Source organism: Syngnathus scovelli, chromosome 6 (genome assembly GCF_024217435.2).
Source record: "Syngnathus scovelli strain Florida chromosome 6, RoL_Ssco_1.2, whole genome shotgun sequence".
Lineage (NCBI taxonomy): Eukaryota > Metazoa > Chordata > Actinopteri > Syngnathiformes > Syngnathidae > Syngnathus > Syngnathus scovelli.
In genome coordinates this window covers 15,799,946-15,827,324 of record NC_090852.1, presented here as the reverse complement: position 1 = coordinate 15,827,324, position 27,379 = coordinate 15,799,946, and the positions used below count along the sequence as shown (strand labels likewise).

At 45.3% G+C, this 27,379-nt stretch overlaps 3 protein-coding genes across 9 annotated transcripts; 1 reads left to right on the top strand and 2 right to left on the bottom strand.

Annotated features, from left to right (window-relative positions):
• Positions 1-1,893: 1,893 nt before the first annotated feature.
• On the bottom strand, positions 1,894-9,791 carry ptdss2 (phosphatidylserine synthase 2). The gene is made up of 13 exons (XM_049722593.2): positions 9,559-9,791; positions 7,854-8,167; positions 6,784-6,885; positions 6,547-6,629; positions 5,305-5,372; positions 5,086-5,220; positions 4,956-5,006; positions 4,751-4,864; positions 4,541-4,659; positions 4,353-4,467; positions 4,139-4,284; positions 3,871-4,056; positions 1,894-3,752 (listed from the first exon to the last, which is right to left on the bottom strand). Exons 2-13 carry the CDS (start codon positions 8,054-8,056, stop codon positions 3,608-3,610), a joined length of 1,467 nt encoding a protein of 488 aa, XP_049578550.1. The 5' UTR covers positions 8,057-8,167; positions 9,559-9,791; the 3' UTR covers positions 1,894-3,607.
• Positions 9,792-13,860: 4,069 nt separating this feature from the next.
• ppp1r3ab (protein phosphatase 1, regulatory subunit 3Ab) lies at positions 13,861-20,158 on the bottom strand. 2 transcript variants are annotated; one of them, XM_049722570.2, is made up of 7 exons: positions 20,024-20,158; positions 19,570-19,810; positions 17,854-17,958; positions 16,747-17,582; positions 16,624-16,679; positions 16,461-16,546; positions 13,861-16,015 (listed from the first exon to the last, which is right to left on the bottom strand). In XM_049722570.2, exons 2-7 carry the CDS (start codon positions 19,612-19,614, stop codon positions 14,348-14,350), a joined length of 2,796 nt encoding a protein of 931 aa, XP_049578527.1. In that variant the 5' UTR covers positions 19,615-19,810; positions 20,024-20,158; the 3' UTR covers positions 13,861-14,347. The 2 variants fall into 2 exon arrangements, with proteins under 2 accessions (XP_049578527.1, XP_049578528.1); XM_049722571.2 differs by having other exon boundaries at positions 16,747-17,540.
• On the top strand, positions 17,417-23,017 carry LOC125970378 (forkhead box protein P2-like). 6 transcript variants are annotated; one of them, XM_068651076.1, is made up of 15 exons: positions 17,417-17,561; positions 17,878-18,084; positions 18,699-18,777; positions 19,713-19,796; positions 19,873-19,956; positions 20,027-20,111; positions 20,376-20,544; positions 20,632-20,736; positions 20,830-20,917; positions 21,099-21,212; positions 21,687-21,813; positions 22,003-22,073; positions 22,185-22,286; positions 22,372-22,512; positions 22,616-22,916. In XM_068651076.1, exons 4-15 carry the CDS (start codon positions 19,725-19,727, stop codon positions 22,739-22,741), a joined length of 1,284 nt encoding a protein of 427 aa, XP_068507177.1. In that variant the 5' UTR covers positions 17,417-17,561; positions 17,878-18,084; positions 18,699-18,777; positions 19,713-19,724; the 3' UTR covers positions 22,742-22,916. The 6 variants fall into 6 exon arrangements, with proteins under 6 accessions (XP_068507177.1, XP_068507178.1, XP_068507179.1 ...); XM_068651077.1 differs by having other exon boundaries at positions 17,421-17,561; positions 17,881-18,084; XM_068651078.1 differs by lacking the exon at positions 17,878-18,084 and having other exon boundaries at positions 17,438-17,561.
• Positions 23,018-27,379: the final 4,362 nt, after the last annotated feature.

Here is a 27,379-nt window from a genome sequence, read left to right as displayed (position 1 = left end):
CAAAAGGAGCTAAAAGTTTTCACGCACCTGCACTTAACGAGGGAATCAAACGGACACTCCTTTAGGTACACCGCCATTTTCAAGTGTACCTAATAACAGGCCACTTTATTAGGGAAATATCATGGTCAAAGGTCACAGGTGCCAAGCTCTAGTCCTCGGGGCCGCGTTCCAACATGTTTTCCAAGTGACCCTCGTTAAGCGCAGGTGCGTGAAAACTTTTAGCTTCTTTCACGGTCAAAAGGAGCTAAAAGTTTTCACGCACCTGCACTTAACGAGGGAATCAAACGGACACTCCATTAGGTACATGGCCATTTTCAAGTGTACCTAATAACAGGCCACTTTATTAGGGAAATATCATGGTCAAAGGTCACAGGTGCCAAGCTCTAGTCCTCGGGGCCGCGTTCCAACATGTTTTCCAAGTGACCCTCGTTAAGCGCAGGTGCGTGAAAACTTTTAGCTTCTTTCACGGTCAAAAGGAGCTAAAAGTTTTCACGCACCTGCACTTAACGAGGGAATCAAACGGACACTCCATTAGGTACACCGCCATTTTCAAGTGTACCTAATACAGGCCACTTTATTAGGGAAATATCATGGTCAAAGGTCACAGGTGCCAAGCTCTAGTCCTCGGGGCCGCGTTCCAACATGTTTACCAAGTGACCCTCGTTAAGCGCAGGTGCGTGAAAACTTTTAGCTTCTTTCACGGTCAAAAGGAGCTAAAAGTTTTCACGCACCTGCACTTAACGAGGGAATCAAACGGACACTCCTTTAGGTACACCGCCATTTTCAAGTGTACCTAATAACAGGCCACTTTATTAGGGAAATATCATGGTCAAAGGTCACAGGTGCCAAGCTCTAGTCCTCGGGGCCGCGTTCCAACATGTTTTCCAAGTGACCCTCGTTAAGCGCAGGTGCGTGAAAACTTTTAGCTTCTTTTACGGTCAAAAGGAGCTAAAAGTTTTCACGCACCTGCACTTAACGAGGGAATCAAACTGACACTCCATTAGGTACACCGCCATTTTCAAGTGTACCTAATAACAGGCCACTTTATTAGGGAAATATCATGGTCAAAGGTCACAGGTGCCAAGCTCTAGTCCTCGGGGCCGCGTTCCAACATGTTTTCCAAGTGACCCTCGTTAAGCGCAGGTGCGTGAAAACTTTTAGCTTCTTTCACGGTCAAAAGGAGCTAAAAGTTTTCACGCACCTGCCCTTAACGAGGGAATCAAACGGACACTCCATTAGGTACACCGCCATTTTCAGGTGTACCTAATAACAGGCCACTTTATTAGGGAAATATCATGGTCAAAGGTCACAGGTGCCAAGCTATAGTCCTCGGGGCCGCGTTCCAACATGTTTTCCAAGTGACCCTCGTTAAGCGCAGGTGCGTGAAAACTTTTAGCTTCTTTCACGGTCAAAAGGAGCTAAAAGTTTTCACGCACCTGCACTTAACGAGGGAATCAAACGGACACTCCATTAGGTACACCGCCATTTTCAAGTGTACCTAATAACAGGCCACTTTATTAGGGAAATATCATGGTCAAAGGTCACAGGTGCCAAGCTCTAGTCCTCGGGGCCGCGTTCCAACATGTTTTCCAAGTGACCCTCGTTAAGCGCAGTTGCGTGAAAACTTTTAGCTTCTTTCACGGTCAAAAGGAGCTAAAAGTTTTCACGCACCTGCACTTAACGAGGGAATCAAACGGACACTCCATTAGGTACACCGCCATTTTCAAGTGTACCTAATAACAGGCCACTTTATTAGGGAAATATCATCGTCAAATGTATTAGATGACTCTCGGTTAATTTTTTGGGAATAGGAAAGGTAGACATTAAACTGTGGATGTGGGTTTCAAAGTAGCTTTTTATTGACACAGAAGCAAATGAAAGAATCCTCCAGCGTTGAGCTTGTGTATATTTTATTGAAAACAACACCAGCATCTCTCAGGTTAGTTACGTTCTTTGACCAGTGTACAAATGTAGACAAAAAACAGAATTTGTCTTTCGACACCTCAAATTAGTATTCAGGATTTTCTATCACTATTTTGTTTACACTTAATGTTCATGGCTTCACTTAAATCCAAATTGACAAAGCATTCAAAATAATAAAAATAGCAAAAAGGGTTGTTATTGCAAGTTCGATGGTGACTAACTGTAAACAACGGAATAGAACAACATAAGACTCACAGCTACGGAATGTAATGAAGCTAAATAAGGTGCAAATATTTGGTACTTGAAAAAGTCTAAATGTGTTTTATGGCTTGAGCAACAAAAGCTCTCCAAGCGTTTGGTCTGTGAAGTGAGCAGACGTGAATTGTTGATTCAAGTAAGAGGACACCTTTTGTGAGCAAGGTGAGCTCTTGCGAAACACATTGGTAACCCTGCCTACGTGCTAAGCCCACAAGGAAAACCTCAGCACAACCATTACAAAAGGCTCCCAGGTGCTCAAAAGTATCATGATCACGTCCTCTTTAGCTTAACCACAACATATTCAAATGTAAAAAAAAAAAAGCCCAAAGCGTTTTTATGTTTAAAGCAAGCTTCCACAACCACTGAGCAGAGTGCGATTGTCTATTGGCTATTTAACACTGTACAATCTAGTCTTCGACAACGACAGGAAATTGCCCCGAAAGGATACCTACCACACTATAAGTAGCTTAACACGTTTCAGCAGATACTTGGAGGATGAACGTGAAATGCATCTGAAGGACGTTGGAGAGAAAGCTGGAGTGGAACGTTCAACCAGTGATTCTCAACATTAAAGTAAGGTGAGTAATCATTTGCGAGAAGCAGAAAAAAAAAGTTCCAGTTTTGAAAACCATGATTCATGTCATCACAAGTTGTGTTTTGTTGTTCATCTACCCTTGAGATGTTTCTTTGGTGGTGTGTCATGAGACTCGATCTCCAAATGTAAAATGAGTTAACTGAGAACTAGTGGCAGCTGACGTAGTGGTGCAATGGCCAAATGTCTGCCAGATGTATTCATATTTTAATAAAGATGATTTATTTCAATTAGCTTCATCATATCTTCTGAATCTAGAATCTATGAATATCAATAAAGATGATACGTAACATTTACACATGTCAATTTACACGTCATGATACATTTTCTCCACTGCTGCTCGTAACTTAGCCAACTGTCGTTCTCATTTTACATTTGGGGACACACAATTCTTTGAAGCAAAGTGAAGTTTACTTTAATACTCACGCAGTTTGGGAATTTTGGATTTGAGGTAAAGTTTCAGGCTGAAGCAAAAATAACGGCTTAATTTGACCTTTTGAAAGCGCTTGTCAACTCTTCAGTGTTGTACTACTTTTTGCACAATTTGCCGCTCTGCAACGAGGAGCTTTACAACATGTTTGGTAAATGTCAGGAAATGTCGTTCAGATGCCGAGCAAACGCCGTGCGCTGGACTGTGCGGGCACAGCTTCAGCGCCCTTGCAGCACTCGATTAGTCTCTTTTAACTCCATCGTCTTCGTCCCAAAACGTTGCATATAAATAAAGAAAAAGTTCCATGTATGAATCCCAAACGGGGAACAAAAAAAAAAAAAAAAAATGGCCGCGGCGGCCGTGTGTGTCTTTGCGTCGTGCTTTGTTCCGTCTTAGTCGCCCGCTCAGGACTTCCTGTGGCGCACGGCGTCAGAGAGGCCATTAAGTTTGCTGCGGCCCGAGGTGGCGCCGTTGCCCAGGGGGCGCTCTCGCTCAGCAGGCTCCTCCTGCTTGCGCCGCCGCGTCTCCTTGTAGCGGAGGGTGATGTCACTGCAGTCAGGATAGACATTTTTCAACTATTCAGCAATTTACAAGATAAATCTGCTTAATCTACGTTTCAATCAAAACCGCTATTTCTACTTCTTGTCAAGCGTACGACGCTTCTCACCGAATGAAGAAGCGCCACAGAGTCCAGACGAGGATGATGAGGAGGCCCAGCAACCAGCACTGCATGATGAAGAAGGGAATGGGCAGCATGATGGTGTTGGGGTCGTACTTGAGCACGATGAGGAACTCTGTGACGGTGATGGCCGCTACCAGCCACGCCTGCTGGCCCAGCTTCTTGTAGAACTTCCTGTTGGCCATAAAGAAGAGAAGCGCGGTTGTCGGATGGGCGTGGAGGAAAGCTCGCCGCGATTCTCGTCGCTGGCACTCACGGGTCGTCCATGAAATCGTAGATCTCCCTCATGGCCACGCCCCCCACGTTCACAAAAAACACCAGTCGCAGCAGCACCAGGTAATGTTCCGGAGGCATCCACAACACAAACTTCAGGTAGAAGGTGTTCAGCTCGGCCAGCAGGAACTTAAACAGAAGACAATAAATCTTGAAAAGAGCACAAAGGCCAGAAAAAAGATGCTCTTCAATTTTACCATGAATATGATGCCTAACACGGCGAGCCAGCGACGAAGGTTGGACGCCGGCTTCCACTCGAACTTCACCCAGCTGTACGGTGTGAATTGGAAGGCGATGCGCTTGATCTTGCCCCTGGAAAAACAACACCACCTTGCTCCAGTTGCCGTCTTTCAAACAAAAGAAGACTACTAAAATAAATTTCTACTTGTAAGTGGGAATATGCCACAGGCCCTGCCACTGGTAAGGCTTCATGGATAGCCAGGCCAGCGTCTTCATGCCACAGTAGATGCCAAGACTGTTGCACAAGAGCACGTCCATGATCCACTGGAGAGAGAGAGAGAGAAAAAAAAAAAAGTTGATTACATATGACACGCTATAAATAAAAAAACATGCAAGCAAAAACTGGTGCACCTACATGGTCCCACCAGCATTCAGAGAAATTGGGCAGCTGGTGCTCCAGGCTGTACTCCAGGAACTCAAACATGACACTAATGATCATGCACATCCACCAATCCCGAATCATCAGCGTCTGAGGGGGGGAAAAAAAAAAAAAAAAAAAAAAAATCAACGTTAAACTAATTCGGGAGCGCAGCCTGAGCAGGGGTTAGCTGTTAGCTTACCTTGATGTACCACCCCAGAAAGTGAGCCGGAACAAAGCCGTCCATCTTGTCCTGCCGGGAAAAACAAAACGGTTCAAATATAATGATGTGAGGAGAAGATGGAATGGGCAATCAAACAAAAGATTTGTACCCAAACATTGTGGAACGGGTCCGTGGAGTTGCCCGGATCGTAGAAGAGGCAATTCCCTCCGTAATCTCGTTCGGGAAGGGGCACGCCCAGTTTGGGGTCGATGTACTTCATGAACTGTCGCCCGTCGTGCACCGTCTAGATGGAAATGACATTTGGAATTTGAGCTGAATTAGAGCTCGGGTCCTTATACAAGCGCTAAGAAAAGGATTTTCATTTCACCTGAAAGAGGATGAAGATGAGGAAGAGCTCATAGACGACAGTCACACAGAGCCAGAAGCGCCAATAGGCTGTGGAAAGACACAAAAACTCCGTTGCTGCGTCCTCACAGCCGTTTCTAATATTTGGATAAACCTGATTTGGAAGCAACAAACTACAATTCTTCAACAAACATTGCAAGAGAGAATACATTTCGTCTGTCGAACCAGTTCTTGTGTAGGACCTCGAGAGAAGTTGTGGGAAATGCAAACAAGTATGTTAATCACACTGACCCAGCGAGAGATACAGGTTTGCGCCTCCTGAAATCCCGCCGGGTATTTTTTCCCCGCGACATGTAACGAGGTGAACAACAAGCCAAAACCACTTGACAATGTCTTTTGGACCATAAAAAAAAAAATTAAAAAAAAAGCGGGCAGGAAATGTAAAGCCTTGAAAATGTGTTTTGTGGGCACACCCAGCCATCTGCATTTCCCGCTGGAGCTTCAGGAAGTCACAGAGATAAGAAAGTTGCCGTTAGAAAGGAAACGCGTTTGGCTACATTCGAGTGTCTCGCGCATGCCGACACCCGTTGAAACTGACGGACGCGTTGTGAAACGTGCCTTTCGGCCAGCGCGTTCTGCCAAAAAGAAGAAGTGACTAACGGCGGTGGTTTGGATGATGTCTGGAAAACAAACCGCACAGGTGTTCAAAGTTTTATAGAACACAACCGACGCCGCGTATAAAACGCTCGACGCAAAATGAACATTTCTCATGCAAAGACAGTTAAAAGAAACAAAACAAAACAGGGGCCTGAAAATTGAACCTTGTGGACACCATACGGGCCGAGTGGATGTCAACAATGGCTAACACAAAAAACTTCCTTCTCTGCCTTCTCCTCTTGCTCTTCATTATGGGCCAATGAAATCGAGTATAGATTTTGTTGAAATTGTAGAATAACAATAATCTGAATTGACAGTGGTCTGCTTTAAACGGTCACGTCCAACGTGCCGAGCCGAGCCGCACCGGTTTGATTTCATGCTCACTAACCAGCTCAACCAACCATCAACACGACAGGTTTAATGGGTCCGAGAAAAACGAGTGGCCAAATTGGCATACTGTGATAAAATTGAAGTGTGGAAAGTGAAAACAACTGCAGGTGTGGGGCCCAAAGCAAATGTGGTCAAATTACGGCTCCAAAGATTGCCAGGTTAATGACTCAAAATGGCTTCCTCCCCCTTTCCCACATCAGTTGTGAACTTTTGTTACCTGGATGCGGACGAGTAAAGGGTCCATCTTTTGCTTGTGTGACCCCAAAACAGAGGAACACGAGGATGCTGGCCACAATCCCCCTAAAGGAGACAACAACAACAGAATGCCATTCTGATCAATTGAGAGGTTCTTGTTTTTAATGTGATGGTTGGATGTTCTCAATTCCAGTTTTGATGTGCGTGCGGAAAATCATGTTCTTGTGTTTCTGGCCGACTTGGCGTGTGAGTCAAGAACCTCTTGGTATTGTAGGCTGTGTCCTGCGGCGTCTCCTCCAGCAGCGTGACGTACACCAGAGCGCAGGTCAGGATGAACAGAACGGTGACGGTGTGGGCCCGCCTGTCAAAAAAGAAGCCGCACTTATCCACAATGACATGGTGGACACGCTGACTCACGGCAGCAAATTAAGAACTCTCGTCTGTCGAGGACGTTTGCACCGGAGATACTCAGGGGGGCAGTATTCTCAGTACAGTAGAAATGATATTTCCAACTATAATGAACGATAGATGGCTAAAAAGCAAAGCGTGAAGAGTCTCTATGCACCAGTGCAGTCAAGGAGTAGGATTGGTTCACTCCATGCTTTGTAACATTAGAATTTAGCCACAAGTACCACTTCTTAACGGAAAAATAAAATAAAAAAAACAACTAGGTTGCCCCAAAAAAAAACAAAAAAAAGGGAAAAATACCGCAAATGATGACAGGCGAAATCAATGCCGCGTTTCTTGTTTTAGTATGACGCAACCGTGCTGTCTTTCTGGTATGCCGTGTGACGCTTATTTATGTTCCTAGAGGAGAATTGAAGTTTATTTTCCCTTGCTGAAAAAGCAGCGCCAAGGAAGCAAGCAGGCTGCTATTGCACAACGTAAGCTCGACAGAATGTCAATTTTCCAGACTGGCCACTTCTGCACCAACAGCTACAAGCACAAGCTACTATCCCACTTTACGCTGTATGCAATGTCTTAAGATGAAACTGACAGATATCAACTTCAAGAGAAAAAGCCCCCGGTTGCGCTTTTGCGACAACCGGCCTGCAATGCCCCGGTCTGACCAGTAGGGGAGAACGACGCTAACAGATTTAGATAAGAGATGACCAATCTAGTAGCGTGGATGGATTCTGTTTGCAAGTAAGTCGATGGTTGCCATGGCAATGTTGTGTGCTGAGCTATAAAAGAAGTGAATGGGGGAGGAAAAAAAAAAAAAAAACTCCAGAGCTAATAATGGTCTTTCTGCTAAATCGGGTGGTGTGAAATTGAGGAAAAAATAGGCGCACAGCTCAATGAAGGTTGTCACGAGCAGAGAACACTCACCAGAAAAACGTGTTGGTCCCGTCGTCATACACTTCGCACTCCGCGTTTTTCCGTTGGAGGCTCTCCCTGGAGCTCTGCTTGGTGAATTTGGCTTTAAGCGCCGAGCTCTGATCGGGGCAGCCGGGCTCCCCCGTGCCATTGTTGAGCGGCGGCGGCGGCGGGTGCGCCGTGGCCACGCAGCTCCTCCTCGCCTCCAGCTTCATGGCCGCGCCGCACCTCAAAAAGATCTGCCGTGCGGGTTCAACCGCTTTTCCTTTGACTTCCAAGGTGAGGCGTCACTGGCGTCAGCGGCACCCAAGCGACCGCGATGCATGCTGATGTGGAAGAAATGAGTGTTAGTCGACTGGGAGGCGAGGAGGGAGGAGATAAGGAACCGCCTCCTAGCGCGGCGGGCCAGGCGATTGCTTTTCCGAGAGATGGCTGGCATTGGCACAAGATCAATGTTCAGCTTGTTTATTGTAAACAGACTTTGGCTGCGTCAATTATTTCATCCAAAATATTTGCTTGAGCTTGTTCCGGAAACCCCTCTGACCACCGCATCTGACTTGACGAAAACACGCAGCCGCAAAGGTTGACTCGGGACTTTGTTGAAAATGTTTCATTTTTAATCCAAATGTCTTCGGGGGTCTGAAAGAGGTGTGAAAGATTTCTTGTGTCAATCTAGAAACAACCACCCCTAAAGTGACCTCTAAGGTTTGAGGAAACGCTTCGAGGTCACCAAGAGTCCGGATCCAGTGCTGTGCACAGTGACGGCTTGCCACAATTCTTCAAAACGAGTCATTCAATTAATTAGAAAACAAGTGAAACTACCTGGCACTCCAACTACTCACCTCACCCATAAACAAAAATAGAACAGCCCAGCTCTGTCTAGCAAATGGCATGGCATGGCATGGCATGGCACGCCACACCATAAATAAGAACAACATAAACACATTTCCTCTGATTGTTCTCATGGAGCCAAAGCAATAGCAAATGTCATAATTTAGGTCTTTAATATCACAATAACTCAATTCAGCTTCTACGTCTTCAAACAAACAAAAGATGTTGCACTTTTGTTTACATTGTTTAACGATTATGACTCCGGAGGGCAACCGTAAGAGTGATGGGATGAAAACCAATTTGACATACATGACCTTTTTCCCCACTCACAACGTCCTCCTGACGTCACTTACACGTGAAAAGTGGCCCTAAAGACCAGGACGAAAGAACAACACCACCCTAATGACTCCCTGGGGTCACACCCACCAGCGGCATAAATAGAATGCGGCACACCTAAAAGAAAAGAAAAGAAAAGAAAAGAAAAGAAAAGAAAAAGGGACTTGAAGCCACCTTAAAGGTGAAACGTCTCCAACAAATAGGAAAAGTCCAGCTGCCTGATTCAACCCTTTCGGTCGTAGCGCAGACAACGCTAATGTGCTTTTAATAACAACATTAACATTGTTACGAATGTCACACGAGTGAATGTTTTAGTTGGTGACAAAATCGTCGCATTTTTTTTTTTTTTTGGTCAACTGTCAATCCTCGTCTCCTGTTCTATTAGCCTCGCTGGCTAATGGTAGCATGCTGTTTGACCTTGTCTGCCAGGATTGTTCACTTCTCCGCGGTTTGGAATGCCCAACGAACAATGTTATTAAGGCCGCGTTGGAGCGAGCTGTTGTCCAAACAAAAACGTCATATGACCGTAATAGCGATGCAAAATACCTACCGAGTCAATGTGCAGCGTCGGTGGTTCTAGGCGGTTGGAGCGCCACTCGGACTCCATCTATGCAAGCGTTTTAAACGCAACTGCCGTCAAACAACATCGATTTGGCAAGACGACAGGTCAAAGCCGCGTTACCGCGAATAAATCCCGTCAGTCTCAATAAGCGATTGAGCCCAGACAGCGTCGTCACATGGGGCATGCGGTAGTCAAGTCTTTCATATCGATCGACTCACAGAAAGAAAAAGGCCCGGTTCGACGTTTCAAAATAAACGTCTCGATTACCGGAAGTCATTATCATTTGGATTTTATTTTTGAAATCATATTTTTCGTTTTAGTGTGACTAACGTGCAAGATAATCTCACGGGAAAACATTTTTGCAGCGTTGAGGCCAAACGATGGCGTTTTTGCGCTTTTGTGGAAAGTCAAGTGTGAACGTAAAAGCACGCTTTCATTGAATACGCGTCATTGAGTTCTTCGTTGTTTCGAAGTAACATAAGATGCGTTCTAACGACTTTTAGTTACATTTAGTTGAGCCAGCCATTCTTTGAACTGTAAACTTGTTTGAAGCAGAATAAAGGCGTTGACGCGTCCAGTCGGTTTGTACCGGTCGTGCACTGTACAGCCCAGCGCGCGTGTGCGTGACCAAAAAACAAACCCACCCAGAAGCTGTGTTCCAAATCGTATATGCAAAGCAAAAACAATTTGTATCATTTGAATCATCAGTCAGAGTAGGTTGGTGAAAACGTTTGTATTTTTATTGGACTACAGTAAGCATGCACAGCAAAATGAGAGAACGATGAAATGATTCAGGTTAATTGAGCAAGACTTTGATCTCGAATGAGACAGACAACGAACTCAGCATATTCCATCAACTGTATGTACATTTCTAAGGCCTCTTTGGACAAATTCAAAACATTGCATTCAATCATGAAAGCGCGTTGCATAAACACACATTTTCAGGAGTTCATCGAGTGATTGATTGATTATTGATTGATTCTAAAGCCAAGCGCAAACAGAAAGAACGATCGCTTGCTTGTTTGTTTTTACTTACTAGGTGGACATATGCTGGACAAAAAGAAAGAAGGGTCGCTTGCTTGTTTGAACTTTTTACACGATGATGGCGGCGGCGGCGGTTCCGGACGGGCCCCGAGCTGGCGTCTCCCGGCCGGGGACGAGCTGGCGGGCGCCGTCCCGGGATCTAGTCACACACGAGGCGAAGCAGCACGTGCAGCAGGCTCAGCGTCATCAGCAGCGCCGGTGAGTAGGACGCCGCCACGGCGCCCCCAGACGCGGTCACCGTCAAGGAGTAGCCGTCCGACCGGTCATTGCCGACCTTGCACACGTATGTGCCTTCATCCGTCTTCTGGAGGGCCTCAAAGACCACAGTGGCACCCTTTTGGCCGACCATCACTTGGCCGTCCTTCTGCCATTCGTAGATGGTGGTGGTGGCGGCGCTGGCACTGCTCCCAGTGACGGCGCAATCCAGGGTGAATCGTTTGCCTGTTATCGCTTTGCCGCTCCCTTCTTTGACCTCAACACGGCGGCCTCCCCCGGGCTTGCTCGTCGCAGTCGGGTCATCACTCTGGCTCACTGTCGGGTCAGCCGTCTCCGTAGACTTAACTGTAAGTGTGAATGACGTCTCAGGAGATGGGCCCGCCTTGTAGACGCCGTTGTGATCTGCCGCGTTCACGTTGATGATGTCTAAATTGCCGTCATTCGAGGTGGCCCGCGGTGGAAGGCTGGAATTGTCATTAAAGGTCCATGTGGCAGAAGTTTTTCCAGACTTCAATCGGACATTTTGGCCCACGTTGACATTGCATGATGGGGTTTCGCACACGACCAAAGGTTGAACAGTGAATTTTTCTTCTTTGTCGACGTTGCTAAGTTTGTACGCAACCTTGTAGGTTCCGGCGTCAGCGTCTTTCACACTTTTGATCTTCACCGATTTTTTGTCTATGGGCAACTCGTAGCCGTTACCATCTGCAATAACGTTATCCTTCGGGTCCTTCCATTTGAAGTCAGTACCTGGGTCTGCAGCGGTGGAGATTTTCAACGTGAGCGCTGTGTCTATCTCGCACGTGCACTCCTTCGTTCCCCCCTCTGTTTCGACCTGGCACTCAGGAACAGCTTGTGTGGAGGCCACGGGCTGCAGCAGCAGCAGCAGCAGCAGCAGCCGAAGCCGCCAACGCCGGGACGAAGATGGTCCCATCTTGTCGTGATCGAGTGGTGTTTCCTGACTTCAGCGGTGCTACGAACGCTGCGGCGAATGCGGCGGCGAATGCGGCTGAGGAGCAGACGAGCCGCTTTTGCTCGGCCGAGCGACGGATATGAGCACGTGGCAGCAAAGGTTGCCCACGCTCGTCATTGTTGTCCCAAAGGACGCTGTGAAGTGTTGACGAGCCTTGTGCACATTTGGCCTATCTGGATTGGATGCGCTGCGCGGCGGCTTTGTGGCGAGCGGGGTGAGGCGGTGACGACTTTGCAAAGTCTGCGTGCGTGCGTGCGTGCGTGCGTGCGTGTCGATCGCTCGCTCGTCATATAGTTGATCGTCCCGCTTTGAAAAGTCGACGAGCGCCTTTACATTTGGCCTCTCTGTTAACAAAGTCATCTCGGAGCTGTTTGACGTCACGGGTCCGGCATGTTCATGTGTCCAGCCAGGAGGAACAAGAGAAAGTCATCATCCCAGTGAGAGAGACTTTTTTGCAACACACCGTCCGCTCCGGTCCCGTCCCGTCCCGTCCGTCAAACAACCTTCAGGAACATGCAGGCCATCTATCAGTGGAATTGGTTTGATTCACTACGTAATTGGTTCAAACTGATCACAAAAAAAAGAGTTGAACTACGCCATAAAAAAATAAAACAACAACCCAAAAAACCCCAACAACAACAACAACGCAGAATATCTATCCTCCAGTTCAGGCTGTTGCATTCATTTATTTACAACTTTCTGCTCATTGACAAGATTTCTCTCTCTTGACATAATGACTTCCAAATACAAGATATGTCGCGCAAAAGTAACAAAACCACCACAAAGGACAAACACAGCGGTAAATGGCAAGATATATAAATGCAGCAATATCAAAGTCAGTTGCATTCCCTTGTCCCTACAAAAATAAAGTCTAACACTAAAAGCAAGGCAAACATTTCCCCTTGTGATGGCACATATCAAATCCATCCATCATCTATCCATCCATCCAATTCAAAAAGAGGTCAAAATCCCAAAGCAGGATTAAATCTGTACTGTATGTTGCTTCTAAAAATAACAGCACTCGTGTGATGCAACATACAGTTGACGCACAGCAATTAGCCACTTTCATGACATTTCATGCATTCATTCATCCATTCATTCGCAAGCTAGCTACTTGTTTGGACCGACACTGCCATGGGAGGTAATACAAATGTTAGGTGGTTGACCTTGGCAGCGTAACATTGGGCTACAACCCACTGAGCCAATTTCACCATTTTGGGGGGGAACGCTTCAACTATCACATGGGATCGGATTCATGCGTGCGGCTGATCGTGTGAGTGCTTCAGTGCAATGTGCATTGCTCTGGTAACGGGGCCCAGCTCCACCCGCGCATGCTGTTGGCCAAATCCATCCACTTTCAATCGCTTTGGCTGAGGACAGGGATGAGTGAGTGAGTGAGTGAGTGAGTGAGTGAGTGAGTGAGTGAGTTGTTGGCCACATGACATGCATGGCCTGCCAAACCCAAGTTGTGAAAGCAATTCAAAGGGCTCACACCTTTGCTCGTCGACTTGGATTTGCGTCAGTCTGTTTGTTCCCTTTTCACCGCTCAGCGCTGAAATCAAAGCAAAACAAGAGGTGATTTCCTCCAAGTGTTCTTTACACTCGCCTGCTCAACTGACACGGACGTACATACTGGTGATCGAAGTGAAGGGGACTGGACTTTTTACTCGCCTGTCATTTCTTCAGTACAAAACACACACACGCACACAGATGCGCATCATTTGTTGTTCACCACAAAACCACACGCGTCTTGTTTTCAAAGGCATGCACGAGCATTCAACTTTGGGGCAAGAAAAACGTTTTTTTACACAACACAATTCATTCCACGTGGATAGATAAGTATTTTGATGAATGAAATGATCTGGAAGCAGTTGTGTGTCGCCCCCTCCCTCCCTTTTCTTTTCTGGCCTCTGCTGCCCCCTGCCGGCTGGCCACCGTCCATGGCAAAATCCGGCCCTGCTCTTTTCGCGGACATTTCAAAATGACACTTCGAATGATTTAAAATTGCTATCGATTTCATTGGTTTAGTCTGTCAGGATAAAAGGCCAAAAAGTTGATCGTTTTCCAAAATAAACGTTTTATTTGGATTCTACTTTCATGAAGGACTTCTGAAACTGCAGAATACATACATACTGTCAAGAAGATGAGCTTTTTAATAAAAGGTCTTAATGATTATCAGAAATTATTTGACAATTAATTGATTCACCATTGCACCTTGTATACACAACTACATGGAAGAAAAAATACGTAATTTTAAAATGTGACACATCTGAACATTCAGGCACAGCACATTTTGAGTTTTCATTTACATCCTGTGTGTACGTAAAAGTCAGCCGTGCGCAAGTGTGCAGAAGGTTTAGTCATCTTAAACTATTTTATTTCCTCATACAGCGCATGTAAGGCTTGTTACCCTTTTTAATTCCGTCCTAAAAGCACCCTTTATTTAGGTGTAATCCTTCGTCTATATAGCAAGGAGTGTTTTTGACATAAATGACACGGATGTGAACGTTACGTTGGAATTTCCACAATAAGTTTGCTTCCCATTTAGCCGATGGAGTTGTCTTTCATGGACTGTTTTTCTCCCTGACACAAGAGCCACACCAGCGTAACCACGTAGAGGCCAAAACATGCCAGAAAATCGTAATAATAAGCCGTCAACGCAAATAGTGCTAACAAGCCGACGTACAGCAACGTTTTGGAGATGGAGCTGCAGGAGGAGCAGCTGTCGCGCCTCGCCGCGTTTTTGCCAGCGGGTTCCGTCGGCGGCGACCGGACGACGTTATCCGCTTGGCTTTCCGGACACCAGCCGACACGGTCCTCCTCCGCGGCCTCGCTGATGGGCGGCATGGGCGAGGAGAGCGCTTTGGTTTTGCTTAGAGAGGGCCTCTTGCTAAGGTTGAAGGCCGCGTCGGCGCTCGGGTCTTTGGTGCGGACCGCTCGCAGGCAGTGCATGTAGAGCTCCACCTCGTCGTCCGAGTCCGATTCGGCCGATGCGCCGTCGCTCTCGGATTGCGCGTCCTCACTCTCGATTTCTTCATCAAGGAGATGGGCGCTATCCGGATTCTGTTGAGTAGGACCAAGCGAGTGACCCGATTGTGACCTCCTGATGTCATCACCCGGGATTTGCTGCTCTTCATCTCCTGGCTTTATATCTTGCTCCTCCAATTCCACATCTGCTCCATCTTCATCCAAACATATCTCTATTTTACCACCCTGGATCTCCACACAGTGTTCTTCAGCAATGTCGAAATTCATCTTCACGTGATCTTTTTCGACATCTTCAGGTTCTTCTGACTCTGGAGATGCAATTTCAACTTGCTCCTCTCGCTCATCTGGTTGACAGCGGCTCTGGATGTCCTTGGTTTCACCTTCGATAGCATCGTCAGCCCGATTCCAAGTGTCTTCAGGAACATTCAAAGCGGTGTCAATGAACTCATCGGTGACCTTTTCCTGAAGCTGCGGGACATCATTTTTGCTTTGGTGCAACGGCAGACGTGATGGTACAAACGGCTCTTGGCGAGTCTTGGTTATGTTGAAACTTCTTTGTTTACTACAATCCTCTGCGTCACTCAATGTGCCGTTTTCCACAAGAGGAACATTCAGGTTGGCATCGAAGCAACCTTCAATCGAGTTTTTTGTCAGATGTTGATGATCTCTTGATCCCATCACAGAATCTTCCGCTTCTGACAGCTTCTCAAGCATCAAACTAACCCGGTGATTTACGTCTTCGACGTCACGGCTGGTATCGTCTTCTCCCGCAATCGTTTCCGGACACGTCCCATTGTCGTCGAACATGTGACTTCCAAAAGCGAAGCCGTTGCTTTGATTTGAGCAGCTCTCGTTTGTTTCTTCAGCCCCGGAGACAAAAGTGTCGCAATGTTGAGCGGGCGGAGTCTCGTCGGTTGACGTGTCCGGGCTAACGTCGCCTTGGATTAAAGATGTCAACGCGGCATCGTCGGGTGTCTTCGGCTCATGGTGTGCCTGCTTCTCGTGTGCTCGGGTTGGGCTTTCCCTCAAAGTGATTTCCAGAAGGGCGCAAGAACCTTCAACTTTGTCTTCAGACCAAGATTCCCTCGCTGGGATTTCGTTGTCGTCTTTCGGACTGGACGCATCGAGTACGCCGCCGTCTCTTTCGCAAAAGTAGTCCCTCACCAGAGCCATGCGGGCCGCCTTTCGACGTTTTCTTCGGACGCAGTTATGTCTGATCTCATCCTGTCCAACGAGATGGAAAATTACAAATGAGATCTTTCAGATTATGTTCTAAACTTAATACAGGATATCAAACTATTCAAATCAAAACAAAAAGCTGTTTGATGTCAAATTCTGCCGACTGCAGGTGGCAGTAGCGGGTCAAAATATCGACGCCTTTTGATTGATGAGATTATTTCACTAACAGTAATTACTAAATTTTATGCAACTCAAGTTCCATTAATTTTGTTTTTATTTTAAAGTTGAACAAATAGAAACACATGATGCTGAGTCATAATTAAGGACTGGAACTTTGTCAAATAAAATAAAATGTAAAAAATAATAATAAATCAAAAAATCAAAATAAATTAAAAACAAAAAAATGAAGATAAATGAATAAATAATAAATTAAGCAAAAAAAATCTAAATAAATGAAATATTTGGTGTTTGGCAAGAGTCATCAGCATACCTGTGAATTGTTCCTGTCTAGTTCTGACTGATGGGGAATTAGGATGACTTGCTCATTGTCAACCCTTTCTCCATTTGTTGACCCATCTGTCGAGTAAAAAGTCTCTGTAGTTTTTTTTCATACATTCATTGATGCATTGATATGAGAAAATAAAAGTTTGTACCTGCTGACGAGTTTTCTTGGCTAAGTGTTTCATCCGCAGAGGCTTGACTGTCACATCTACAATTTAAACACAAACTTGAGTTGAAATGCTGCTACAAAGATTGTGCAGTATCTGGACAAATACCTCAAAACAGTCTTCAGGCAGCTTTTCTTCTGCCCATTTTGCTTCTGGGGGTTCTCCCTCTGCTCTTTGCTCCTTTGCTGGCACAACAGCACGTAGTTCCTGTTGTCGTTGTTGGCCCAGAAGGTACCCACGGGCGTCTCGTATCGCAGACAAAAATCAACTCGGGATCCCTGCTCTTCAAAGGGCGGCACTAAGGTCAGCTTGAAGGAGAAGCGGTCCATGTGAGCGTGGCCTGACGTGGGGATGTACTCGGTCAGGAGATCAAAGTGGCTGGCCCAGCAGTCCAAAGTGGTGCGCACGTACACGGCCTTGTGGAAGGACATGTTGAGGACGCAGATCAGGCCTTTCAGCGTGGTGGTCCCCGGGATCAACTCCAGGGACTCCAGCTCGACTTTCTGTTCCTGGACCCTAACCAGCAGATCCTCGGGAGACAACGGGGATTGGAAAGTCAGAGGAGACATGCAGTACTCCTCCGTAGCTAGTCCCTCGCCATCCAGGAACTCCATTCCCGGCGGATTGGGCACGTCCCACAAACCAAACTCCTTCACTTGCACCAAACTTAGACCGAGGGCGTCCGCAAAGGACACCCTCCTGGAGGCGCAAGGCGGCGGCTGCTCGAGCTCAGAGTCGTCCTCGTCGGAGAGCGAGCTCCTTCTCCGTGGCAGCGGGGAAGATTTGGGCCTGATGCTGATCACCACGTCGCCGTCGTCCTCGTCCGCCTCCGGGCCCGGCAAGAGGAGGCGACAGGCCGGGGCCGGTCTGGCTCGTCCCTCAAGGTCCATGGGGGCGCTGGGCTGGGGAGAGCCGAACGGAAGGTGATCGCGACGCCTCGGCCTCTGTCAAGTGACATTCAACAAGCTCTGACTTAATACACGGCGTCGGGTTACGCGTGACATTGTCGCGAGGGCCAGCGCTAAAAATAGGGCAGGAAGGGAGTTCAACTATGTACAGTAGTCAAAGCTCAGGCGCAGAAAATATCATCCCGCAAGCCCGAGCCCGCCCGCCTGCCCGCCGCCGCTGCCGTGAGTCAGAGCTTTCGAGTTGTCGCACGTAGCGCAATGGCTGCCTTGACAGCTTTCCATCTGGTTATTGCTTTTTAGATACTACCTGTGTGTCTTCCTCCACGCACAGCAGGAACAAGCAGCACGTCCGTGATGTAGCAAAGGTTCGCTCTTCAAGAACCTCTTTTGAACCAATGAAGTTTGACAAGACCTTATGACATCATAAAGACATAAAAAAGAAAGTGTGGCTTTACTTTTGTTTCAAAGAGAGAAAGACACAATTGAGAGCAGAAATGGTGAAGTGGAACAAAAATTCTCAAATATATGATGCTTCTTGGTGAGTTTGTTGTCATCTCACAGCAATGTCAAATTTTTGCTCGCGGGCCAAAGACAAAATGCTTCCTGTTCGATTTTTGGAATATACGTACACTCCATTTCAACTATTTCAAACCAGGGTGTATCTAAGGCTAACATGCTAACACTTGATACGCTAATATTTAGGCGTTCCATGTCAAGTCTATTAACTAGTTGTACAGAGACAGAGATCAACCGGAGTCAAATTCCTTGTTTGGCATGCAGAAAATTGGCAAATAAAGCTGATTTTAATAAAGTGGAATGCTTTCAACAACACAAGCCAATAAAAAAAAAACATCAGCGTCACCGTTTAACTTTTGTCCAGCTGAATCTCCTCCGATTGCAATTGACTAAATCAGCCTTTGATAGCGAGCGTGACAGATGTTCAAAATGAGGACGCACGCTCCCAAAAACGAGACTTAAATATAAACGAGGCTTGCTTGTTTGTTTGTTGTGTATTTATACTCGACCGTCTCTCGTGTGACTCTCTGATATATTTATTTAGGAGAAATGTAACAATCAAGTCATAAATAGATCTAAAGCGCCTGCTGATTTTCCCACACCCCCCTCGTCTAATTTGCGGCGCCTCCCACTCAGGTAGCGTCTTTGTCGCATCTTCATCCTCACTTGGAGGCAACACTGACTGCAGGTTTCACTTCGCTGCCACTCCATAACGGTAAGTACACCTTATGCATAACATTCCGGAAATATTTATTTTATGCTTCAGATGAAGAAAACAAAAACAAAACAAATGCCGATCTAAAAAAAAACAAAACAAAAAAAAAAGATATTCATCATTTTTTTTTTCAAATTGCGTCACTTTGAGGTGTTTCTAATATTTTGGGGACACGCAAGAGGGTCAAAATATTAGAAAAATCTCTCAGTATGACGGCCGGCGTCAATGACTATGAACAGCTACAATAAGGATTATCAAATACTATACCATTAAAGTTATTTTTGAATGAACAAGAAACAAATTCCCCAGACATGATTGCCTCGATTCTAATTTTGCGGATTGCCGTGACTTGGTTGACACAAAGAATAAGGCGAATTTATATATTTTTAAATCAATATTATGGCAGTAATTTAAAAATGGCATGCAATTATACTACCAAGATAACAATATTATAATAAAAGTAGAATTGTGGCTAGTGCTCAAGGATAATTATTAATAATTGTTGGTTCTGTATAGTACGATAATTGTAATTTAAGATAATTAGTGATATTATTGTCCAGATATTTAACAAGGGGGAAAAAAAGCATGCGGAGAATGTCAATGGAAAGTCAAACTGTACTTCTTTGCTATAAGCTTATGCAATTGTTGACATTTTATAAAGATTTATTAAAGAGCTAAAAATTGTGAGACAAGACAAAACAAATCAATTGCAATAGATGTCAATGCTGAAAAGCCTTAGCGGTCATTTCTTGACATGTTAATGAGTTTGGTTATCATTCAGCGTGTGCTCACCTTCATTAACAGGCGTCCACTTCTATTAGGGCTCACAACAAGCATGTCATTGTGCTGCTTAATGAACTTCTCAGCCCGGCGCACACCTCACTTAGATTTTGCTGTGTGTGTTTCCCATTCATCTCGCGATCGTCGCCATCAAGGTCTTCCTCGCCATGATGACTCTGAGCGCCGAGCAGCTGCAGGCTCTGATGCAGCAGAAGCAGCAGGCCCTCATCCTCCACCAGGTATCCCAACGCTCCTATTTCACAGCAAAAGAGAATCAACAGGTTTGCTTCGGCACCACTGCTTTTACTTCCCCAGCATCATCTCAAAGAAATCTACAATAAACGGCAGCAGATCAACGTGCGGTTGCTTCAGCAGCAGCCGCTAAAGAAAAGCAAACAGGTAAAGACTGAGAAGCTAACTTTTTGTTGTTGTTGTGACATGTGGGTCAAGTGTTTTGTCTGCCTACCAGCTTCTTGCTCATCAACTGGCGCTCCAGCAGCTCCTGCACATCCAGGATCAGCTTCATCGACAGCAGTCAGGACGCTCCTCTGCCGGTGAGCGATGGGTCACAATTTCAATCTGGGGTGTGTCCTTTGGTGCAGTACCAATTTGAGCCACAACATGTGGGGGCAGCAGTGAGCGCAAATAACAGTAAAAGAAGAGGCAGAGAAGATCCCCTACTAAGCTCATCCCCGGTGTAAATGGATTTAAACAACAGAGGGAAATCACATTCTGATATTCTATTAATTAAGCACTAATAATACAATATCGAAAAATAATAAAGCAAAATAATGCAAATGTTTTTTGTCTGCTGTTAGCGGATATAAGCACAGAGGAATCGAAGCAGGTTTGGAAGGAGATGACAAAAGGAGCAGCAGAAGAAGAAGAAGAAAACAGCATCAAGTGCGATCTCAAAAGCGCTGATCACACGACGACAGTCAGCAAAAGTGAAACGTGCGACCTCCTGTCACGTTCTCCTCACAAGTGGTATGACACCACTTCTTGAGCCAAAACAGAAAACGCTGATTTTTTTTTTTTAATCTTTGCACCACCTGTTGTGGTTCTTCCATCTAGTTTGAGTCAAGATGATTTCACAGCTCCAAATGTTCTCTACGGTCACGGTTTGTGCAACTGGCCCGGGTGCGAGTCCAGCTGCCAAAACTACAATCAATTTGTCAAGTAAGTGGAAGAATCATGTTCATCCAGCCAGAATGGTGAGCTAAAACCTATTCTGGCTTTTTAAAATATTTAAAGTGTGTGTGTTTGTTTTAGGCACATGCGCTGCGAGCACACACTGGACGACAAAAGCGCAGCACAGTGTCGAGTCCAGACGCAAGTGGTTCATCAACTGGAGATTCAGGTGGGCCTGGCCACAACATTAGTTACACCCCCACGATCTATTGATCAAATGGGCCTCAAGTATAAGCACATTTTTATCTTCGAATATCCACCCCTTAAAGTCTGAACATGTTACCTGTTGGTCACGCCAAAGGGTTTGCAACTAAAAGTTTAAACTTGTCTTTTTTTTTTCTTTCCTTCAGCTGCGCAAAGAAAAAGATCGTCTGCGCGCGATGACGGCTCACCTTCAGCTGATGGCCTGTGCGGACTCCCACTTTGCACCACGCGACACTTCAGCCGACTTGCTTAGTCCGCAGGTAGCTTGCTGATGTCTGTGCGGATAACAGAACATTGTTGTTGAATCATGTTTTTATAGTCTTGTAACTTTGCATACATCCTCTGAACCACTTTATAATTTTTGAATATACTCCCGTATTGTTCTGTCTCTGTACATGTGTTGCTGCACCATTTGTGTTTAAATATGCATTAGCTCGTATATAGTGTTTTGCATTTTTGTGCTTGCATCAAGCTTTTGGGATTTTAAGTACACAAGACTCTCTTTTTCTTGTGACGGGAAACGTCAACTGGGACTTATTACTAACAAGTAATTGCTTTCTTGCTTATTGTGATCACTTAGACTATAAACAAATAATAACCACCCCAAACAGTTCCCCCGGCGACTAATGGACTTCCTCGTGTGCGATTCATTAGTGTGATAATGACCTTAAAGGTGGCCGATCCAATCGCTCCGTCACGCCGTCCTCCTCACGCGTGCTTTTGTTCGCTTGCAGTCCAGCTCTGTTGCCGGCGAGCCCCCCTCGCCGAGTCCTCCTGGTTTTGCGGCCCCCGTCGGCGACTCTCCTACTTCGTGTGCTGATGCCGTGAGACGCCGACGTCACCCGTCGGTCTTTGCTACAGGTCATACATTTCAAAGATGCATTGTTAAAAATGGATAAATATAAATATTAAAAAAAAATCACAATAATTTTCCAATATATTTCCCCAAATAAGAAATCACATTCCTGTAAAAGTAAAAAATAATTCTCCACAAAACTTGAACTAATTACAAACAACTTCTTTTTCTAACTATTTCCCCTCTGATCGTAGAAAAAGAACACGATCTCTACAAGTACGCCGACGTCAGACCGCCTTTTACATACGCAACCTTAATAAGACAGGTGGAGTCTCGCCCGTCATCGTCTTTTTTGGAGTCTTCACTAGTCATAAAACTCACTAGAACCATCCGGTTGCCCTCATCCCCGCCGTAATATTTCCTTCCTCCCTTACAGGCCATCATGGAATCAGCAGACAGGCAGCTAACGCTGAACGAGATCTACACCTGGTTCACGAGTACCTATGCCTTTTTCCGGCGCAACGCCGCAACCTGGAAGGTAACCGTGCAAAATTTACTGCTGGACCAATGATGTGATGTGCGTCTCAATATTATACTGTTTTTTTTTTCTTTCCATGTCACAGAACGCTGTTCGCCACAACCTGAGCCTGCACAGATGCTTTGTCCGCGTAGAGAACTCCAAAGGCGCCGTGTGGACGGTTGACGAGGCGGAATATCAACGACGGCGAGCCCAGAAGGTGGCGGGGTCAGTAGAGGAATGCTCGGTGATTCAAAGTGGCCTCCAAAATCCTCCATCCTATAAAGCCAACTATACTGATGTTTTTTGTTTCTTTTCTCTCAACTTGAAGTAAATTTTTTATCTGGCAGGAGTCTACTACTGATGAAGAGCATTCACTTTGGCTCGGTTTTGAACGAGGAGGACCCGCGATAGAAAACAATGGCGGACTGAAGGCCGACAGGACTCAAATCAGCAACGATGACGTTACAAGTTAATCTAAAAAACGACCGGATGAAAAATATTCGACTCTGCATTATGTAATTCAAAACCTGTGTCTGTATTGCTTATTCACACTTGCACAGGGAGAACATGTAAACTCCACACGGGAAGCCCAGAACTGTCCACTGGGAGGCAAACGTTCTAACCACTAGTCCCCCGTGTTGCCCTAAATTGCAAGAGTTAAAAAAAGTAAAAAAAAAAAAAAAAAGTTAAAGTATTTTGTTGTGCTATGAACTTGTGTCTCCTCAATAAACTTTTTGATCAGTTGATAATTGACTGTGGATTTTTTTTTTTAATTATTCAAATAGAATTATTTTTCTCATGTTACATCTTCATGACCAACTTAGAGATCAAATTTGAATTTCTTTTTTCGATAACGTTTTTGGTTACATATTCCTTTTAATTGTAAAAGTTTGGGGTTTTATCACAAACATCTTTGAAATAATAGTAATTGCTCTGAAGCTGTGTCCTCCACTTTTAGAATGACCTAAATGTCTCCTTTTCACCCCATTTTGAGAATATTGTTTTGCTTCCGCGCATCATTCCGACTTACTTAAAAAAAAAAACAAGAAAGCGTCAAATTAGGCGCTTCGGGCGTCGGCGCGCTGTCGTCTCATGACACCGTGGAAAGTGCAGCCTTCACAATCCAAGCGAGAACAAAGGCGCCATGTTGTGACTAATGTCAGTAATTGTCTGGGCTGATAACGAGTTAGCTTTAGCGTTGAGCCCCCCCCCGGGCCGCCTTTGATTTGATTGGCTGTCACTGGCGTGACACCCTCCCGCCGTTTGTGTATTTACCGAGAAGACAACCTGAACATTTTGTGTGTGTGTGTACGGCTTTGATCTGACACACACATTTACACATTGTCAATGTGTTTTTAACACTTTGGACAGCATCATCTTCTCATTGAGGTGTAATAAAATAATGATGCTAATGAAGCTGTCGCACATGTCCGATCATCAAGGCATCAGCCGATCATCAAGATCAATACTTCTCTTTAAATGTATACCATGAGAGACTTTTTACAATAGCTGTGATTTGCAAGCAAACGTCAATCCCATTTACTAATGTTATGTTCATTAAAGCTCATCAATGTGAAATATAGTATGGCTGGATGAAGCCTGACGTTAAGGCAGAAAAAGCTCACAGCAGTATGGGACATGTGTCTCTATTGTGCGAAGGCGTTCCGCCATCTTTGGAGTAACGGGAAAGGGGACGGTATCATATTCGTGCTTTCCCGAGAGGTGAGTCAGGGCCACATGTTGGCTGGGTGGATTTTCTTTGACTGAGATTGGAACTTGGAGAGCTGTCCTGCTACCATGGCGATGGACCTCATTGACAGTAGGTTGCCTTACTTATTTGATTGGGTAGTTTGGATTTTGAACAGATTGGATTTGGTCGGGCTGAAGAGCTGAAGCTGGTCTGCTTGATCTTGCTTAAGACTTGTGTCTTAAGTCTGTGGTTTACGCTCGCCTCCGCTATTAGTTGTCTAATCTGACGAGTAAGGCAAATGTGTTTTACGTTTGACTGTAAAAAAAAAAAAATATATATATAAAATAAATAAATAAAAAATCACCCTCGTCGGAAACAGATTCATCAGGTTTCTCGGATATCTTTGGCCACTCTATGCCCCCCACCCCGAGCAAAAAAAAAATCCTAGCTCCGTCAGTGCTTAGGAATGAAGATTACGAATGATTCCTATTGCACCTGTGTCGTTCAGCGCAGCCCCAGAGATGTGCATCGTCGCCACAAGAGAAATCTGCAGTGCCCGGCACCCGTCCACGTCTCACCTGCCCCTGCCCTCGATGCGGTCCGACGCTCCTTAATGACCTCGCTGGATCCGGAAGCTCGAGTCAAGTACGCAGGACGGTGGACTCCAAACCACATGCTGCTACACCTTCAGGCAAGCACAATCTGGTTTCACTTGCTGGTTTCTATCACTTCGCTATCAAGTTAGACACGAAACAAATCCATACTGCTCATTTTCCGCACCTATTTGCATACCTTATATGTAAATTTGTGTATGCGCGAGTACTATTCGGTTGGCTAAAGTAGGAAAAGAAGAATCTGCCACCTTCCTTTCATTTCCTCGCGGGAGTAAACAAGATAAAACAGCTCGATTTGCATGAGCGCGCTCGGTCCTCGTGAGGATGAAGACAAGAGACGAGCGCTAAAACACCGCGTAGCGTCACAGAAGAGCCGTGGAAACGTACCACGGGGGTTAATGTAGGCAATTTCACACGCACCTAATTGAGGTAGGGCAGCAATTACGCAGTGACAGTTTCTTTGTGGTGGAAACTCATCACTGGTGAGACTTTGTGGCCTTTTCCCTTTTTCTTGATGACTCTCCCTGGAGAGCTGAACAAGGCTTTTGTGATTAAGGAAACGCAATCTCACATGATCAGTGCGCCTTTCAAGTTCTCCTTGGCACCACAAACAAACATGGGGAGATTCATTTGAGGGTTAATAGATCAATTACTCTGCTGGTTTGATGCCGTCTGACAGGCTTTTAGAACATTTCATGACCTCTGGGTGGTTCACACAAACATATTAGTGGCGCAGTTCGAGTAGCGCTACAGCTGAGATGTCGCTGAGGAGCCAAAAGGAGTTTTTGCATTTAACCAAAGTGAGTTTTTTGGTTGCTCAGACTCGTGCGCTCACCTGCTACTGGCCTGCCTCTCCTGCCAATGCTCGGCGCTGCTGCTGGCCCCGCTGGAGGCCTGCGCGTCCGGCCTGCTCCGTCTCTGCGCCTGTTGCTGCGGTGCCTGCGCCTGCTGTTGCCAAGCGTTGCGCCGGACGCCGGCGGAGGAGCTCAACTGCCACACTCACTGCCACTCGGTCCTCTTCCGGGAGCCGACAGAGTGCCTGGAGTTTTGTTTGGAGTGCTGCCTGATTTGTCACCGCAGCTGAGAACTGATAATTATTTCCTGTGAGCTTTTGTGGAGGGAAAATAGAAAGGAAAAAACAGCAAGTAGCTTTTCAAGTATTAAAATAAATGTGCCAAGGCCATTTATCTGTCTCCTTGGACAGCCATCATGGGTCTTATCAACTCATTTTTATTTATTTATTTATTTCAAAACGACATTTATTTAGGAATAAAAGAATCCTTTTTATGCATTAAGCGGCATTTAATGACTGACCGGGGGATTTGAGGGACGCTCTTTGTTTGTTATCGGAGAGCAAAGTGTCTCGTTATCTTATCGCGGCGTTGACTTGTGCGTGAGGAACCGAGGAGCAGGGCGACGCCGAGCCTGTCATCTCTCCCTTGAATCTCTTCACGTATTTATTTATCTTAGAGAAAAAAAAAAAAGCTTTAAGTCTGCCTAGATCTTCACGACGGATGGCGGATTCTTTAAAAGGACGTCAAGCGGGATGACAGCACAGAGTAAACAGCCAAAAATAAAACAGTGAGCAAAAAAAAAAAAAAGACAACATTGTCAATCTGTCTGGAGGGCTAGCCGGGAGGTGCGTTTAAATGGCGTTTAAGACATTCGTTATTCTGTTGCCGCCGACAAGAAACTGCGCTGATGTCTCATTTGGACTGTGGTGAGCAGACGCTAACAAATAAACACCTGTGTTTGTTCCACTTGTCCGCCTCAATTTGTTTTACTCTCAAGCCACAACTGAAGTTTGCGACATCCTCGCGCCGTAAGGAGCTTATTGCCATTTTCTTTTTTCATGTTCTTGGTAACTGTGGCATTTCAGGCTAGACAAGAGAGATGACATGAAAAGAAAATTCCAATTATTGATAAAATTGTTACATGAAGTTAAAAATGACTTTTTGAACAAGGCATCAAATTCAAATTGAGGTTGGGGGGAGAAAAAAACTCAAAAAGTAAGTAAGTGTGTTTGATTAAAGAATAAATGAGAGCATACCTTGAAAAAATAATTGCATATTAATTTGTCAAAAAAATTGTTTTTGGAAAATCTTTCATCCCTACATTTAAATCCCATTTTGTTTGATTATGCCTGTTTTTCTCACATGCATCTTATGGAAAGAAAAAACAACAACCTCTCCAACCCTGAATTAAGGCAACAGTAAAAAGTTTGATACGCTGATGTATTTGCACATGACAAGACTTTGCTTTTGTTTCTTCTTCTTCTTTTTTTTTTTTGACTGAGCATCAATGACAAAAAGACGACCCGACAAGGAGAGCTTTGTTTTTAACTATCATAACTTTTCAAACAAACAAAAAAAAACCAATCCTTTCAACTCCTTGCCGCCTTTCATTCATCATGCATCTATTTGTATTCTTGGCCGCATGTAAATCAGACGCGAGTAACCTCCTCAATCAAAGCAAGCTTTACATGTAGCGTGTGAAGTGGCATCAATTTGAGGGAGAAAAGGAAATAATAACACTTTAATAGTCAGTCTGTCAGATGTAGCCATCTGTTGTCGAGAACACCAAAATAAATCTGAATATCTCACATTTGAAGGGTGGATCAAAGCGAGGAAAAGATGCGGCAGAAGCATGGGGGGGGGGCAATCATAAGCGCATCGTGTCATCTGAATAAGTGAGGGGAATAGTTTCTTAAGCAACGTTCCACTCTCGCACATGGAATATCAAGTAAACACATCAAAATCTAAATAATGAGGGGCGGGTTAAGACATAAATGTGTTTATGAAATATTG

What these genes read in the sequence shown, in the direction of transcription:
- ppp1r3ab (XM_049722570.2), bottom strand. Translation starts at nt 19,614, where the DNA reads ATGCTTGTTGTGAGCCCTAATAGAAGTGGACGCCTGTTAATGAAG. An exon ending in GCGTGGAGGAAGACACACAG is followed by an intron (nt 17,583 to 17,853) that starts GTAGTATCTAAA and finishes GTCACTTGACAG; the next exon opens with AGGCCGAGGCGTCGCGATCA. An exon ending in CCAAGAAAACTCGTCAGCAG is followed by an intron (nt 16,547 to 16,623) that starts GTACAAACTTTT and finishes TTTACTCGACAG; the next exon opens with ATGGGTCAACAAATGGAGAA.
- ptdss2 (XM_049722593.2), bottom strand. Translation starts at nt 8,056, where the DNA reads ATGAAGCTGGAGGCGAGGAGGAGCTGCGTGGCCACGGCGCACCCGCCG. An exon ending in ACAGCCTACAATACCAAGAG is followed by an intron (nt 6,630 to 6,783) that starts GTTCTTGACTCA and finishes TGTCTCCTTTAG; the next exon opens with GGGGATTGTGGCCAGCATCC. An exon ending in TGTTAGGCATCATATTCATG is followed by an intron (nt 4,285 to 4,352) that starts GTAAAATTGAAG and finishes CTTCTGTTTAAG; the next exon opens with TTCCTGCTGGCCGAGCTGAA.
- LOC125970378 (XM_068651076.1), top strand. Translation starts at nt 19,725, where the DNA reads ATGATGACTCTGAGCGCCGAGCAGCTGCAGGCTCTGATGCAGCAGAAG. An exon ending in CGCTAAAGAAAAGCAAACAG is followed by an intron (nt 19,957 to 20,026) that starts GTAAAGACTGAG and finishes TCTGCCTACCAG; the next exon opens with CTTCTTGCTCATCAACTGGC. An exon ending in GTCAGGACGCTCCTCTGCCG is followed by an intron (nt 20,112 to 20,375) that starts GTGAGCGATGGG and finishes GTCTGCTGTTAG; the next exon opens with CGGATATAAGCACAGAGGAA.